This window comes from Hippopotamus amphibius, chromosome 5 (genome assembly GCF_030028045.1).
Source record: "Hippopotamus amphibius kiboko isolate mHipAmp2 chromosome 5, mHipAmp2.hap2, whole genome shotgun sequence".
NCBI lineage: Eukaryota > Metazoa > Chordata > Mammalia > Artiodactyla > Hippopotamidae > Hippopotamus > Hippopotamus amphibius.
Window position 1 is genome coordinate 132421290 of NC_080190.1, and position 17780 is coordinate 132439069.

At 34.2% G+C, this 17780-nt stretch overlaps 1 protein-coding gene across 11 annotated transcripts in view; it reads right to left on the bottom strand.

The window, feature by feature from the left end:
- Window positions 1-17780, bottom strand: part of RAD54B (RAD54 homolog B) — a 107317-nt gene that overhangs the window by 17418 nt on the left and 72119 nt on the right. For all 11 annotated transcript variants that reach the window (XM_057737407.1, XM_057737401.1, XM_057737403.1 and 8 more), the window contains 6 exons: window positions 14993-15274; window positions 10656-10818; window positions 8545-8770; window positions 8072-8279; window positions 3271-3410; window positions 1443-1733 (listed from right to left, as the gene is read on the bottom strand). In XM_057737407.1, the coding sequence (XP_057593390.1) occupies window positions 1443-1733; window positions 3271-3410; window positions 8072-8279; window positions 8545-8770; window positions 10656-10818; window positions 14993-15274 (1310 nt within the window). The remainder of the gene's footprint in view (window positions 1-1442; window positions 1734-3270; window positions 3411-8071; window positions 8280-8544; window positions 8771-10655; window positions 10819-14992; window positions 15275-17780) is intronic.

Genomic DNA, 17780 nt, shown 5'->3' on the forward strand with positions numbered 1-17780 from the left:
CTAATAAATTGTTATAATCTTGTGTACTGCAGAGTTAAAGAAAGCTGACTTCCCCTATGATAAACTATGTAAATATAGTCCACTGTAAGAGTAAACATGGAGAATTCTGGTAGAATGCTACATTTCCTAAGTACATAATTAATGACCCCAAGCATAATGTAGCACCCACAGTTTTTCTTATGATTCATTTACTGTTTAAAGGAAAAATAAAAGAATAAAAACTAAAGGTGAGTTGGGGATAATAGGGTATTAATAGTTACCAAAAAACTTCCATGGCCAGGCATTCTGCTAGGTTCTTTCCTTACTATGTCATCAAATTGCCATAATGACATTATCGGGAAGTTATTATTGTCTCTGTCTTTCAGTTAAGACTCACAGACATAAACTGGCCATGATTAAACTTGCCTTTAGTTAAATAAGTAGTATAATAGGGACTGATACCTAGTTCCAACTCCAAAATAGAAAACTCTCACTGTACCTCAAACTGACTTATGTTCATTACATAACCACATGATCAGCTACTATGTAGCCATTAAAAATCATACTTGTAGAAGGCATCTAATATGGGGAAATATCCACAATTTATTTAGTTAAAAAATAGTAGATTTTAAAATAATAAGCATAGCATCAATAGAATTAAGTTCCTCTAGAAAAAAACTACGTACGCATATCTGAGTCCCTGTTTACTCACCAAAAAAATGGGGATGGTAACAAAAGTATTTATTCCACAGAATTTTATGAAGAATAAATAAAATAATACTAGAAAAGCACTTAGTGTTTGGTACATGGTAAGTGTTTAACAAATGTTAACTAAGATTATTATTATTAATGCCAAATGTGGTTTTCTCTGGCTGGAGAGATTTATCTCTTTATAACAAATTATTCAGAGTGGTATTGCCAGGTCACAAGATATACAAAATTATAAGGTTTCTTGATACATATTGCCAAGTGTCTCCCAGTTGTACCCATTTACATTCTAACTAGTAGGTGATCTTTATTTTCTTCTTTGTGATTTTCTGAATTTTATAAATTTCACACAACAATCACGTATTACTTTTATAATGAGGAAAAAAATTACATTTCTTAATGGTAAATTTCATATTTGTTAGCTCCAAACTGACTGGCTATATTAATACAAAATAGGAAGGGAAACCAGGACCAAGCATTAGATGAGGCACCGAAGGGTGGGGGGCACAAACTCTAGAAGGCAGAGCCTCAAGCCCATTTCCTCCCTCATTCAGCTCTACGAACATGGGCACGCTCTGAAGAACAAGTAGAAGGCTGCATAAGCTCTAGAGAAGAATCACGCTAGAGAGGCTGCACAGCTTTTGGAAAACCCACAAATGCAACCCTAGGGATTAGGCTAATCTGCCCTCTTAAATTCATATGACATAGAACCCTCCTCAGCTCATATTCCTGACACAGTCTCACACACTACTTACCTTTATTGAGCTGAACAAAAGGCAGGGGTGATTGCACAGTTTTTTAAGAGCTCCAATACATATTAGATGAGAACTATTTTCCAACAATCCTTGAAGACAGAATCTGACAGCCTGAGAAGTCAACAGTTTTCGATAAAGTGTAACCTGCAGGGCTCCTGGTCGGCAAAAGACTACATTCTCTATTTTAGGTGGGAGATATTTATTTATGACTTCTTGGGTTCTTCTCAGGATAAAGAGCCCAGTGAGGCGAGTAAGTTCAGCAGCTCTCCTCTCTCCTAACTCCTTTTCTTCCTATGGAAAAATAGCAGACTTAAAAGTGTTTTAGACAAAAAATATATGCCGTTAAAATGGACATTAAACATTTTTATAATGATCAACCATTTACTAATTGCTTCCCTTCAGATTTTTTTTAAACAAAAGAAATACAGTTTAGAATAGAAAAAGCAACAATCATCTCTTTAAACGTTTAGCATAATCATTTACTTAAGTGAAGTCACAGTCTCCATGTGCTTGTCTGTTTGGCTATTGCCACCATTGAGAACCACTGGAAATCAATGATCTACAAACTGAATTATCTGAAAGTAAGCTTTTATATGAAGACTATAATGGTACACAGTGTTAAAATCATTATCAAAGCACTAATACAGCAAATTCTTGGAAGAAAATATTTTGACAAGTAATTGATCCTAAAACTAAGCCTACAAGAAATTACTGGCACAAGGCACTGCTGACTCTTTCAAAATCATTACACACAGTTCATTAAATAATAGTATATTTTTAAAGTCAAAATACAGTATGAATGAAATATATGTTTAAATTCTCTACATAGAATCCTTTGAATGTACAGAACTTCACAGTGAAGCTTAAAAGAAATCCCATATGTATATAAATAAATACTACATAAATCACAGAAAATTTCCCTTATATTTTAAAACTATTTTCAATTTTTATCACAAAAAAAGTGGTTCACTGAGGAAAGGCCAGAAAATACAGGTATGCAAAAATAAGAAAATTTAAGCCAACTTTCATCAACCAGAAACAGCCAATGCTGCCAAGACTTTTCATATACATCTTCAAAATCATTTTGTTTACATAAATATGCAAATATATTAGATGTTTTATTTTTATTTTTATTTGTAAGAAAAACGAGATCTCAAACTATAAAGCTTCATGAGAACAAGAAACCAGTTTGGCTTATCATCATATTCACCAGTGTCTGGCACTTGGCATTTGGCCCACTTTAGGTATTTAATATGTAAGTGTTGGGTAAATAAATAAATGTGATTTTATCCTTAAATAATGTATCATAAACATTTCCCATTCTATGAAATAAATGAATAAATCATTTTTATATAGTTCATGGTTCATGGAATATGCTCAATAAATATTTATACCCAATTTTAAGGCTTTGATACATATTGCCAAGCTATCCTCCAGTCGTACCAATTTATATTCCAATCAGTAGAGAAGAGTACTCTTATGCACACTAGCTATTACAATGTAAATCTAACCAACTAAAACATCAATAGAAAAGTACAAAAGTTACTTCTTGGTTATTAGGCTTACCTTTGTCAATACCAGTAAGGATGAACATTTTAATATGTTTTACTGTCATTTATAAGTCTTTGTGAAGTGCCTATTTATGAATCTTTTTAAAGTGATAATGTCATTTTCTAAAGTAAGAAGTGCAAGAGGAGTTGAAAGACTAGGAAAAATTAAAAAATTCACTCTATGAATTTAATTTTTCCTAAATTAAAATACCCAAGTTATGAACGATTTTCACAGACAAACTGCTCATTTTTAACCTGCTTATTAAAGTAAATTATACCTCAGAAGCAGAAGGTTGTCTCGATATAATAATAGGATCTTCATATATTTTTCTATAAGATGACAAAGAACCTAATATTCCTGGATTTACAAAATCAATTAATGCAAAAAATTCTTGGAGATCATTCTGAACTGGAGTACCTAAAGAGATAAAAGCGATGAGAAGGTCACGTTTGTGTTTTACAATATCAGGTCTTTATAGAAATTTGTACTCTTCCCTAAGAGGACTAAATACAAGCAAAGTCTGAAACTAGGAAAGAGCAGCTAAATCAAGTTTTAAAAAATTACTAATCATATAAATTTTTAACTCAGGTTTTAACTGTGAACTGAAGTCTTATTTAGTACAGAATTCTGGCTGAGTACAGGCTCTAGAGTCTGACTCCTTGGGTTCAAATCCTACCTGCGTCACTTAGTAACAAGTTTTACACGCGCGCGCACGCACACACGTAACCCTGAAAAGTTACTTACCCCAATTTTATTTGCTGTAAAATTGGGATAATAATAGCAGCTCCTGGGGTTGTGAGGATGGATAAAATGAGTTAATTCATATACCAGGAATAGTGGCTAGAGCACAATAAATGTTCCATAACTTTAAGTTCTTATTATTATAATTGTGTGACTCTGGACAAAGTTGCTTAAGCTCTTTTAAGTTAAACTTGGGATTTTTTTTTCACTTATAAAAGTGGGAAGATAATAATTTCCCAGTGGTATTACAATGAAAAGTAAAGACAATGGATGTGAAATGCCTGACGTTTAGGAGACACAGTGAATGGTACCTGTTATTAACACCTTATAAACTTATCAGATAAAATTGGGATCTTCGCTAATTCTAAAGACTGACACAGGCTGTAATCTTACTCCTCTGTATGACTCAATCATTGACCAAGCTGCAGGGGAGAGCACAAGCTCTCACTCAATCAATGATAATCCTCCAGGAAAGGCAGGAGACATGAGTTGTCTAATCAACAGTCCCAGCAGCTAAGGGATAGGTCCAACAGCCCAGAAAAGGGGAGCTAGGGAGGACACCAACAGTTTCCACCAACAGTATGTGACCCATCCTGTCCAATGAGATAGAAGTCAGGGAGGAGCCTGGAATAGTCTCCTCACTTTTAAAGATAAAGAAAAAGGCAGAGCCAGCCCCTGTTCTCTTTTAAATATCACCACACCTAGATGTGATATCTGGAACTGCTCTGGCCACTTATTACAAGCATGAAGATGAAGTCAACACCAAACTCGGCAACAGCAGAGAACAAAAAGAACCAGAATCCTTCACAACAGTGTTGAGCTCTTGTATCACCAACCCTGGAACGTGCCCTAGCTCTAGACGTGCAGTTAAGTGGGAGAATAAACACATTTCATCCACATATCTGTTATTTGCACCTGAAATCATCCTGATACACAGGGAAAGAGGCAAAAGCAAAACTGGAAAAAAGAAAGGCAGAACATAAGAAGGGGATCAGAAAAAGGATTTAGGGCAGAAAATAATAAGGAAAAAGAATAAAGAAGGAAAAGAAAAGAAAAAAAAGAAAAGAAAAGAAGGGCCTACAAGATAGCCAATACACTAGTACAGTATTATTCTGAGAAGCTGTCACAAATGTTGTTTAGAAGTAGTTTAGTCCCTAGTTTGCTTTTAGTATTCCTTTCTAATTCTAGACTATGTAGAACTTGTAGAAGAAGCTAAACAATGTAACATTAGTAAAAGTCGAGCAGCAACGTCCTGTGACAAGGAAAAAGGAAACACTAAAGATTTTCAAGTAAAATCCATCCATGAAGATAGGTTTTGTATGTATGTATAAAAAATAAATATGCATGTATGTTCTCTGTGTGTATGTGTGTGCATGTGTATGAACAACAAAACATGACAAAATGCTAACAGCTCATTAAGAAACTGAGATTGAATGATGCTTTCCACTCTCTAGTTTCTAAGCATGCTATAATATAGCAATATGTGTATGTATCTGTGTGTGTGTGTGTGTATGTGTGTGTGTGTGTGTGTGGTATGTATGTGCAACTTTCACTCTTTAATGAGAATTTTGCTTCATATCTTGGATTTTTCTTTTTTATAACATAAAGAAAGGATATCTAGCATCTAATGAAAGGATCTCTAACATGGTAAGATATTGTGGATTGATACTGTGGATACTGTGTCCCCTCAAAATTCATATGTTGAAGCCCTAATTCCCAATGTGACTGTATTTGGAAACAAGGCCTTTAAGGAGGTTTAATTACCTTAATTGGTTAAAGAAGCTCATTAGGGTGGGACCCTAATCCAATATGACTTGCATCCTTTCAAGAAGAGAGAAAGACACAGGGATGCACACACTCAGAGACTAGGCCATGAGAGGACCCAGTGAGCAGATGGTCATCTGCAAGGCGAGAAGAGAGGCCTCAGGAGAAACCAGACCTGCTAATGTCTTGACACTGGACTTTCAGCCCCCAGAACTGTGAAAAATACCTTTCTGTCATTGAAGAAACTTACCATCCAGTCCATGGTATTGTATTATAGCAGCCCTAGAAGTCTAACACACCTCTATTAAATTTTAATTTAATTTAAAGTTAATTTTAATATTAAAATTTCCAGTAAATATTAACTAAATATTCTTCATTAGCACTGGGCTATATAACAGCAGGAAACAAAATCAAAATTACTTTCATTTGATTCTTAGATGGCTTTTGAGCACCTATTATGTATGTAGTACTGAACATACTCGTATACAAATACTTGTGTCCATAATAAGACACAAATCACCTCGGGAGTAAGGTATCCTGCCATTATAAAAAAGAAGAATTTATTCAGGCAATTCTAAGGAGATAAAAACCAACTATAAGGAGATAAAAACCAACTAAATGTAAGAGGTTAGTTAGAGCTAGTTTTCACCTACACCCACAGCTCAGGAGCAGCAATGACAATGACAGGAAAGCAGAAACAACAGGAAGACAAAGTACGAATAAAGGCGGCAATGCTAATTCCTCAAAGGAAGCGATCTCACTGGTCACCATCAGGACAGTCCTTCTGAATGAAGCCCCAGAATCATTTTCTACTGATAATATTAAATTTAATTTGTAATGCTAGTTGAGTTGGTACTTCCTATAATTGATAACATTAGTAAAACTATCCATTTTTGCTAAAGAACATTATCTGATTTTCAAATAGAGAAGAATCTATTTTATTATTATTATACTATTGGTTATTACTTAAAAATAATCTTAATTTCTCACTCTTCTCTTTTATTTTTTTCTTTTCCCTTAGAATGCCAACGTTTTTAACTATAGCTATTACTGCTCTTTACATAAGCAATACTGACCCCACAGTGAGCAGTAAAAAGAAACATTCTGCTTTTCTCTTCTAACACAGTGTAACTAAACTCAGCTAAATCTTTTTTTCCACTGCTTTGCTGGCCCCAAGGATCTCAAAATCAAAGGCTATCCAAGAAGTATAAGGAATCCACTTAGTTTCTCAAATAGGCAAAGATAAAGAAATTACCTAGATTAAATTTTCCATTTCTCCAACTCATTTTTTTCTTTAAAAACAGCCTCTACTAAATATTCAAAGCCAGTTTTTCTATTCTCTGGTTTCCATGTCACCAGTATTACTGACAAACATTTGCTGGACAGCTACCAAATTTTGAGGGTAGAAATAACTATAGGATTTGATCCCTGTCCTTTTTACCTCCATTATCTTTAAGTGACTGTGAAGAATGGAAAGGCCATTTTACAGTTCCCAAAATCATCTCTAAAAAGCACATATAGTTTTAAAAATCACATTTGGTAATGGCTAATACAGTACTTCTATACAAATTGGAAGTCAAATGACCATAAATTACTTAAAGATGGGTACGTAGGCACAACAGGGGGAGTCCTCTCTGTCACTCCAGGGCACGCTTCTACCGTAAAGATGCAAAATGGAGGAATAAGCTGTTGGTCACACCCCTTCTCCCTCCTCATTTTAACTTCAGAGGAAGCTCTGACATGCGTAAAGGACACATGAAGGACACAGTGAGATGTGATGTATTAAGGATAATCATGCCCTGCCCATCCCTTCCAAAAGGATTAAAGGTAAGAGGGACATGGAGCCTTGAGCAGAAAACGGAAGGGTCGTAAACATTAGTAATGAACACAGCTCTCTTCTTCCCTCTGCTACCACACAAGACTAAACTGAGGTGTGGGAGAAAAGCTATATTGAGTTATTCAGGCCTAATTCTAGTCTAGGCCTTAAGCTAAAAAGGATTGGGTAGAAAAGGATTCTTGTATTTACACATGGTCTATCTCACCCTTCCAGACAGTCTGGACCAGAAACTTTGGCCAGCAAAAGACCATATGCATACAGCACAAACATAGAAAAATAAAGGATATTTATATTAAGCACTTACCATGTATAGGGTAGTCTTCTAAAAACTTTACATGGATTAACTCATTTGACCCTCACAACAACTCTATGAAGTAGATGGTCTTACTATCCCTATTTCACACATAAGGAAATTGAGGTACAGAGAAGTATAACTTGCCCAAAGTTGCACAGCTGTAAATGTCAGACTTGGAAACCAAGCACAAGCAGTCTAGCCCCATCTCCTACCTTCTGTACCATGATACCACAGTGTTTATTCCTCTAAGATCTAAAATCTGGGTTGCAGAACACTACACAGGGATTTAATAATTCAGAATCCTACCAATAGTCAACGAACACAGATTTATTAGTATGAATTCCACTCAACACTATCAATTGTTTGGATGCCAAACATCACAAGTTTTGCATATTCACTAGGCAAAAATACAATCATATCTCCCCAAAAGTAAATACGGACCAGTTAGAATTATCCTTTTCCCACAGGAGAGGCTAATGAGGGCTGTAGTTGTCTTAATGGTACTGTTCTTCAAACGATGCCCCTCATCACAAATTAGAAGATCAAATTTTATATTCTTAATTTGATCCAGGGACCGAAGTAGCATTTCATAACTGATGACAAGAACAGAATAAAATGGAGATTTGGTGAATTCTTCTACTTTGTGGTCCTAAAAAAAAAAAGATAATATTTAACAAATCATGGGCAAAAACTGTGTGAAATCAAATTTAAGCAGCATATTCCTGACAACCATTAACTAGGTATTAGAATATGTTGACTCATAACTAAACTGTAAGGCAAGATTCCATTTATCTGCAAGGGGTTGGGGAGTTACATACACTTGAAGAACTGCTGCACAGAGTGAAAACTGCAGTACTGATTTGAAAAGCCAGAGATTTAGTAAATGACCAAGGCTAAACTTAAAAGTCTCTTACCTGATCAACAGTAAATATCTTGATCCTTTCACTTCCTAGCCATTTTTGAAATTCTCTCCTCCAATTATTCACCAAGCTTCCAGGTGAGACTATAAGTGTCTTCTTTATTACTGGCTTGCCACCGTAGGGTCCCTGACACTGTAGAGTCCAAATGAGCGAAATACATTGCAATGTTTTCCCTAAACCCATTTCATCAGCAAGAATAGCTCCACATCTGCCATTCACCCTGTTAGAAATAATTATACTTCCTTTAATTACAAAAGGAAAATATTTTATGTCCCTAACATCATCACCTGTTAGTCAAGAACCAGAAGCTGGTATTTTGTAATTAGGATGAATTCTAGCAGCTACTAAACACTTTTTCTAGCTCTTCATTCAGCTGACCTACGACATATCTCTCTTTTGCATCTTTGCTAATTATATTCATTATATATTTCTTGTTAACTAAATTATTAAAACAAATTGAAATTAGAGTTGAATCTAAATCATCTGTTACTATCACGTATCTATATTTAGAGACTAGAAATGAATTCGAATTTTATATCTACATTTGAATAGTTTAACTATAACCATGCTTCTCATCACTAACAGTTGAGCAGTTTTTATTGGTATCAGTACTAGATATCAAAACAGTTTAAAATATATTGAAGTATAAACCAGAAACAGCTACTGGTCTGTATTTACAATTCTCTGGCAGTAAATGAAGTCCTCGACCAAAATAGCTACTTAAACTGTAAGAAAAATTAATCACTATTTGTTCTAATACATGTAATTTAGTAAAAATCTCATCCTACAAACCTACTTGGTTAATATAATTTAAAATTAAATATTATAAGGAATATTATTAGTAAGTGGCATTTTATACCACTTCATAGTTTTTGAAGCTCTCTGATAGGTATGAGATACACATTTTAAAAGTTATAAAATCCAAAGGAATTAAGAATATTACCAAAAATGTAAGTATAGTTTGTTAATCCATTCTATTTCTTCTAGTAGAAATAATACTAGAAGAATAATTACTTGAATAAATACTAGAAGAAATAATACAGAAACAATTTTATAAATATTTTCCATTTCAAAGTGTAGAGAGAAAATTACAAACATGAATTATAGCCACTTTATTATTTTTGATCAACAATTTGCCATTGCAAGATACCGACTAACTGAGACATAGTGAATACAGAGAGAAAATAGTGATCCATAATCTATCATCATGGTATAGGGAAGAGAGCAGGACGGCTTCCCTTGAAGAAGATGAACCTTGAGCAGAGTTTTAAAGGTAAATAGGAATTCACTACATTAATCAGGCAGATCAGTATAGTTGGAGCTTGAACTGAATTCCAAGCAAGGAAATACAAGGCTAGCAAGCTGGTAAAATAGGCAGAAGACAGAAAATGAGGATACTTATCCTTGAAAGCTCAGACTGTATCTTGTAGGTCAGCATTTCCCAAATATCAGTCTTTCATGACTACCATTACAATTTTTTGCCATACACATGATACCATGCATTATTATTTACTTATTATTTTTCTCTGTCAACCCACTTTTTTACTTAGATTTATTTGAAAACTCTTTCTAAACATAATTTATCTGCAAAACCTAAAGTTTAATGTGCTATTATTTCTTTCTAATTATTCATTAACTCTATATGCTACTATTAAAAGTAAAAAATAAAGTTTGTCCATGTACACCTAAAATGATCCCATACACCACCCCGTAAAGTGCATAAAACAGATTAGGAAACACTGCTCTAAGTTCTGAGAACTGTAATAATTTTAAGCAAGGAAATTCCATGTTCAGAATTGTTTTCAGAAAAATCAAGCTGGTGGCGATAAGCAGAATGGATCTGAGGAGCATCAGAAGCAGATACACAAGTTAGAAGCCGTTGCAATAGTCCAGATAAAATATGATTTTATGACACCAGTTATTAGAGCTGTTACAGTGAGTGCCAGAAATGATTAGGACCCAAATAATATAAGTACCATTTGCCATCCCTACCAACTGAAGTTAAGCTGTACCCACTGAGACACATTATATATCAGGCTCATTCTAGAAAACCATTATGTTACAGGTTAAATCAAAGTTCATCTTAGATTAAATTATTTTCCTACCTCATTCCCATCACACATTCATAAAGGAACATGATCCCCTCTTTCTGATGTGGTCGAAGGTGATATACAAGGTGAGGATCTATCACTACATCCACAACGGGAAAACAGTTCTTATTGAACATCCACTGGTGATTATTATCTGGTCGCAGCATAACAAGGGAATCTTTAGAAAAAGGGGTAAGTATAATTATAAATGTATTCCAGTTTCACTCTGTCAGTAACTACATTATCATGCTCTAATTACTGAGAAGATAGAACTGTTTGCCATCATTTGTGGCACAAAAATTTTGAAATTCAGTAACATTAATGCTAACCAAAGATACAAAATTTTTAAAAAACCAGAATCTCATGCATTACTGACGTAAGATTTCATGCAAAGAATTGCAAATAGCTTTCCAAACTTCATGCCCAAAAGTGCTTTGAAACCACTGAAATTCACTATTGTCTAATAAAGAATTCAGTAAGCCACAACACTTAGTTCAGTATTCAGAGCAAAGAGAACTATTTCCAACTGAAAGCACAGGTTAGAATTTTGCCAAAATGCTCTTGCTAATGCTCACAGCTTCTTATTCTGGAAAGGCTTTCCAATTTTAATATAAAGGCTCCCTTTACTTTCATTCCTATGCCCACTAACAATGACCATTACTCCTATTAATCAGAAGAACTGAGAAAGAATGACAAATTTACCATTGGCTTCACCAGCATTATTTGCTTAAAGTTAATTACTTCATTCATAAATGTAAAATTAAAATTCATGAATCTTTGCAAAGCAGCATGAAATAACCATCAAATAATAATGTAATTCTCTAGAAACAGGCTAATACAATTTAAAAGATTTATTAAAAATCACCCAAAAAACAAAATCAACCATAACTAGAAAGCCAGTCTCAACTGATAAATCTGAAATCAGATAATAAACTCAGCAAAATAATTTTTTGGATATATTTGTATGTCTACCTCATGGTTAAAAAAAATAAAATAGATTTTAAAAAATAAACAAAAAGAAAAAAACAAACAAACACAAAGAACAAAGATGAGAAAAGGAGATTTAAAAAAATTGGTTCCAGGAGACTAAATATGGGAATTCCCTGGCAGTGTAGTGCTTTAGACTTCGCGCTTTCACTGCCAAGTAGGCAGGTTCAATCCCTGGATGGCGAACTAAAATCCCACAAGCTGCGTGGTGTGGCCAAAAAAAAAAGAAAGAAAAGAGATTAAATAAATAACCATCAAGACGGAAATATATAGTCACAGGAATGAGAGTCTGGTTGTGTTTACTGATAGCAATTACCCGGAGGAAAGTCTTCTGTGGATTTTCCCAGGTTTCTGAGCACCCAAAAGGAACTCTCATTTTGAGGTGAATTCCTGGCAGGTAGGGGACTAAGGAGTGAAATTGGAAAACTTAGCCCTTGGGTTTCCTCTATATCCCCGTAGCAAAGCAAGAGTATGCCTTGTAGATTTCCAACCAAGAAATGGGCCCATTTTTTTCTATCCTTTAAAAATTAAGACAAAGGGAAAAAAAGAAGATAGAGGTGAAGATGATACACAGCTCAAGCAAGAAGGACCACAGAATCATAAGTCATCTAACAAAGCACCCAACTTCAAGAAAGATAAAACCTAAAGCAACACAGCAATAGGACACCAATTCAAATTTTAGGATGCTCCTCCACCTTCACAATGATGAGGTATCATTTAATGCTCACAAAATCTGTCATGCTTTAGTTTTAAGTCTACAACTTAGTCCTACCCTTCACAAGATTAAAAAAAAAAAAGAGAGAGAGAGAGAAAGCAAATAATCAACTATTTACCATTCACAACAAGGGCTTGCTTACACACACACACACTCATGTACACATATATATAAATTATCAAAATAAATTTTTCATTCACTTAGCAAATATTTATTGTACACAGTATATACCAGGCACTCTAAGTCTCTATGATAGTTATCAGAACGCACATTTTACACATAAGGAGGCATAATATTAGTGAAGTGACTACCCCAACAGATCAAAGAACCAGTTAGTTCAGTGGCGAAACAAGGACTCTAACTCAGGTCTTTGACTAAGCACAGCATTCTTTTCAGTTCCCCACAGCCCTCTATTACATAACAGAATGGCAGAGAAAGAAGAAAGGAGAGAAGGAGGCTTGTTAAAAGAGCCAGTGGGACAGACAAAACATTTAAACAAAGAGAAAAATCAGAGGCATAAGCTTCCACACTTTAAATTTCAATTAAACCTCAAATAAGCTAGAATAGAGCTAAAAACTTTTAATTTGCAGGGTTTAATCCCAATTATGTCAATAGTTATTTTAATTTCAGCAAGTCAGTTCATCCTCCTGGAACTCAGTTTCCTCAAATGCAAAATGAAGGGATTGCTCTAAATTACCTAAAAGGTCCCTTTATTTCAAAACTTCTGTTTCTTTCTGACTCACTTCACTCTGTATGGCAGTCTCTAGGTCCATCCATGTCTCTACAAATGTCCCAGTTTCATTGCTTTTTACAGCTGAGTAATATTCCATTGTATGTATGTACCACATCTTCTTTATCCATTCATCTGTTGATGGACATTTAGGTTGCTTCCATGACCTGGCTATTGTAAATAGTACTGCAATGAACATTGGAGCGCATGTGTCTTTTTGAATTAGGGTGTCCTCTGGGTATATGCCCAGGAGTGGGATTGCTGGGTCATATGGTAGTTCTATTTTCAGTTTCACAAGGAACCTCCATACTGTTTTCCATAGTGGCTATATCAATTTACATTCCCACCAGCAATGCAAGAGCGTTCCTTTTTCTCTACACCCTCTCCAGCATTTACTGTTTGTAGATTTTCTGATGATGCCCATTCTAACCAGTGTGAGGTGATACCTCATTGTAGTTTTTATTTATTTATTTTTTTTGGGGGGGGTACACCAGGTTCAATCAACTGTTTTTATACACATATCCCCATATTCCCTCCCTTCCTTGACGCCCCCCCCTCGAGTCCCCCCCACCCTCCCTGCTCCAGTCCTCTAAGGCATCTTCTCATTGTAGTTTTGATTTGCATTTCTCTAATAACTAGTGATGTTGATATATTAACACATATATGTGGACTATAGAAAAATGGTACAAATCAACTGGTTTGCAAGGCAGAAATAGAGACACAGATGTAAAGAACAAACATATGGACACCAAGTGGGGAAAGCGGGGAGGGTTGGGGGGGGAATGAATTGGGAGATTGGGATACCAAATTGTACACTCTAAATATACGCAGTTTCTTGTAAAAAATAAAAAATAAAAGAAAGTTGAAAAAATAAATAAATAAATAAATAAATAACTGCAAAAAACAAAATAATAGTCAAACAACAATGGGAAGTGAGTGGGTGGAAGCAAAGATGAAACAGGATTGGTAGAATGTTAATAATATTTGAAGCTGGTGATAGTTACATTGAGTTCATTATACAATTCTGTTTACTTTGTATCCACTTGAAAATTTTCACAATAAACAGTTTTTAAAATTAAAAACAAAACAAAACAAAACAAAAATCTTGTTTCCCTAATACTTACAAGAGGAGAAAACAGCCTTTTTAATACTTTTATTTATAGTTATTTTAATAGTTATTTTAATACTTTTATTTTACCACTATTATGGAAAAAGCCTACTCTATTCTCCAACTTCTACATCCACTAAACTACAATTGAAATTTCTTGTCTGTCTCCTCACCAAACGAGAAGATCTGTGATGACAGTTTCACCTCTGGGCCCAATGCATAAAAAGCACACAAGAAATACTTGTTGACTGAACGATCAAATTTTAAAAAGTCATAAACAGACTAAGTTTTATTTTTATGTAATTTTTACATTCATTACTGTGAAAATCAACTTGAATTGACTTCTCATGAATAAAATTTGAATTCTTTATATGACATCTCACCTTTCAATATTTTAATACTGAATTAAATCACTAATCACTAATACATGTGATCAAAGCATACGGTCTTCAAAACAAAGTTCAAAAATATTCCTAACTCATAAATTTACTAATTTTTCTCCCTACTAAAGATATCAGATTTTACTCAAAATCATACACATGTATGTATGTATGTGTGTATACATCTACAATTTGCACAATTTTCCTTCAACACATGTATAGTATTTTGCAATTGTACATTTACTTATGAAACAATTCTCAAACTATATTGTTACTCAATTTCAAAATTATCCCTTATGTCAGCTATATATCTGAAAAATAATATACACTTTTACTTAAAAGCTTTAAAACAAAAATTAAACTTTAAATTCATATACCAAAACATCTTTGGACAATAAAAACAGAATACTCAAATTAGTTTTTAAATCTTACTTGGTGCATGTGGGTCATGGCGTGGTTTGCAGTTTTGGAAACCGTTCTGTCTATTTTCCTTTGAACTTAGTTTACAGACACTTTTGAAAGGGTTAGGGAAACACTTCTTGGCAGCTTGAGGAGAACTTAAGACAGCAGAACTTCCTCCTCCAAGCTGAAAACATCTGCCACTGTTGAAATCATCTGGAGAGATTATACCCATGACTTCTATTTCTTTTCCACCAATCATCATTGTTTGACCTTCCTCAGTCTTTTCAAGTTCTTTGAATTTATATCCAATGCCTTTAAATTGAGAAGGAAAAAATTAAATTTACTGACACTCTAAAATGACTTAATTGTGTAACCAGTCTCCTTCCTATAACTGTAGAGAATGAAAACTACTTTGAATGCAAATAGGCTCATATAACCATTAGTCAAAACAAAAATATAATTTATCATTTTAGTAAACACACACACATACACGTAAAAATCAGAAGGCATAAATAATTAAGTAATTTTTAGCTATAAAAATTAGGCAAGTTTGAGACATGCAAAGCTTTTTTTAATTATTGAAAATACAGCCTATTGTATTCATAGTTTTGCCACCTGCTATCTGTAGAAAATCAAGCCAAGAAAAGAGTTTGATAGGCTATATGGACTCTCTTGTAAACAAACTAGAGAAATACCAGGGCAGCTCTATTTCCACTTACAAACAGCTGGAAATGTGAAGAACCAGCAATAAAAGCAATTTCTACCACAACTAGTACTACACTATTCCACCTGAGATAGCACAGCAAAAATACATTTGTCATAGAGGCCACTGATAGTCCAAGTTCAGCTCTTGAATTAAAAAGTGGGATATATTACAATATCAAGCTTGTTTGAATTATTATTAATTCAACAGACATTTATTAAGTGCTGTCATGTGTAAGGTGCTGATGTAATACAAATATGAGTAAGTTAGTCACAGTCTGCTTAAAATGAACTCATTAACCAGACAGAGTGAGGGAATTTTAGACTCCTATGCTTGTCCACATTAAATGCATGGTTTTTCTGCCACTCTGAGGGGCAAAAACTGTGTACAGCAAAAACTTTATTTAAAGTTTCTAAAAACAAAAAATAAAAGATTTTCAATTTTAGAAAACATGACATGACCCTTTTAAAATAGCTGGAAATTGCTACAATTCTCTATTAAAACTGGGCTAATATTTGCAATCTGTGACAATTGGTCACAGATTCTTCAATTATTTATGATAGAGCTCTGATAAAGGAAGAAGATCTTTGGCTAGTGTTCCTAAAGGCTAAAGACCCGTCCCTCCATTTCCCAAACTATCTCAATTCAACGGCAGTCTTGATCTCTCCACACTAATGAAGATAACAGTTTTATCTTCATATAGAATCCAACACTATTAATCCAGTTACTATTAATCACATGAAAATAAGATAAGAATAAACATAATCTTGAAGCATCTTCAAAAGTCTCTGTAACTCCAAGATCTTTCATTTCACTTTGATCCATACTGTTGACTGACTCAAACATCTCTAAATCTCCAGAAGACTTTCTTTAAACTCTTGAACTTTGTTTCCCACACTTGTTCTTTTCTGGGTGTTGTGTAATGACAGTCAGTTGAATCTGACTACATTATCACAAGCTATTAGCAATTTCAGCATTACAGCCTTCAGCTTTCTTAGAGTGTTTATTCCTACATTAATAATATTTAAATGATGTATATCCAATTTACTTAAAAGAAAAACCACTTGCATTATAGGCAAGATTAACTCCAGGTTGATATATTTATTAATGTTATAATTAAGCAGCCAAGTTTTACATTTGGATGTTTTCACTTTGAAAGCCAATAAAACCTCCATTAATGTTTAAACCAGTGGTTTTCAACTCCTGCTGGATATAAGAATCATCTGGAAACAAAATATAGGGATGTCCAGTCCCTCTCCCCACCATCCAGACCAAATAATCACAGCCTCAGAGGTCAAGGCATTGGCCTTTTTTATTTATTTATTTATTTATTTATTTTTTTGGCACACGGGCTTAGTTGCTCCGTGGCATGTGGGATCTTCCTGGAGCTGGGATCGAACCCGTGACCTCTGCATTGGCAGGCGGATTCTTAACCACTGCGCCACCTAGGAAGCCCTGGCCTTTTTTAAAAGCACTGTAGGTGATTCTACTTTGGTGGTCAGAGCAAAAAACCACTGTTTATACACCTAATTTGCATTTTTCACTACTTGCAACTGAAAGATCACTTTATTACAAACTATACATACTCAAAACCATATATACTCTATCGTATGGGTAACAGATATTCCAGGGTAATTTTAATAATTTTTACCTCTCTAGGTGGCTTTAGAATTTAACTTCACTAAATTGGTATAAACAAGTTCTCCAAAAATTTAGCCTCAATCTACCTTAATCAACAACATGGAATGTGTACTGTAATTTTTCTTTTTAATTTCTCTCAACACTAAGCATAATACTGAATATACAGTATTTGTTCAATATTTCTATAATAAAAAATTCTATTGCAGATAATTCCATTCAGCTTCATCTCTTGCCCCTTTATCACTTCCCTTCATATAAGACCTTCCTAAAACACTGAAGTAGTTCTAGCCTTTGAACCTGTACATATGCCATGCCTCTTTCTCATCCCCTACAAAATTATCCATCCTTCATATATTACCTTAAACAATAACTCCTATGAAGCTTTCCCTTAGCCTTGAAGGCCAACTTAAATGGTCCTTCTATATATGCTCATATTGTGCTTAGCAAAAACTTCTCATTGAAACAATTATCCTA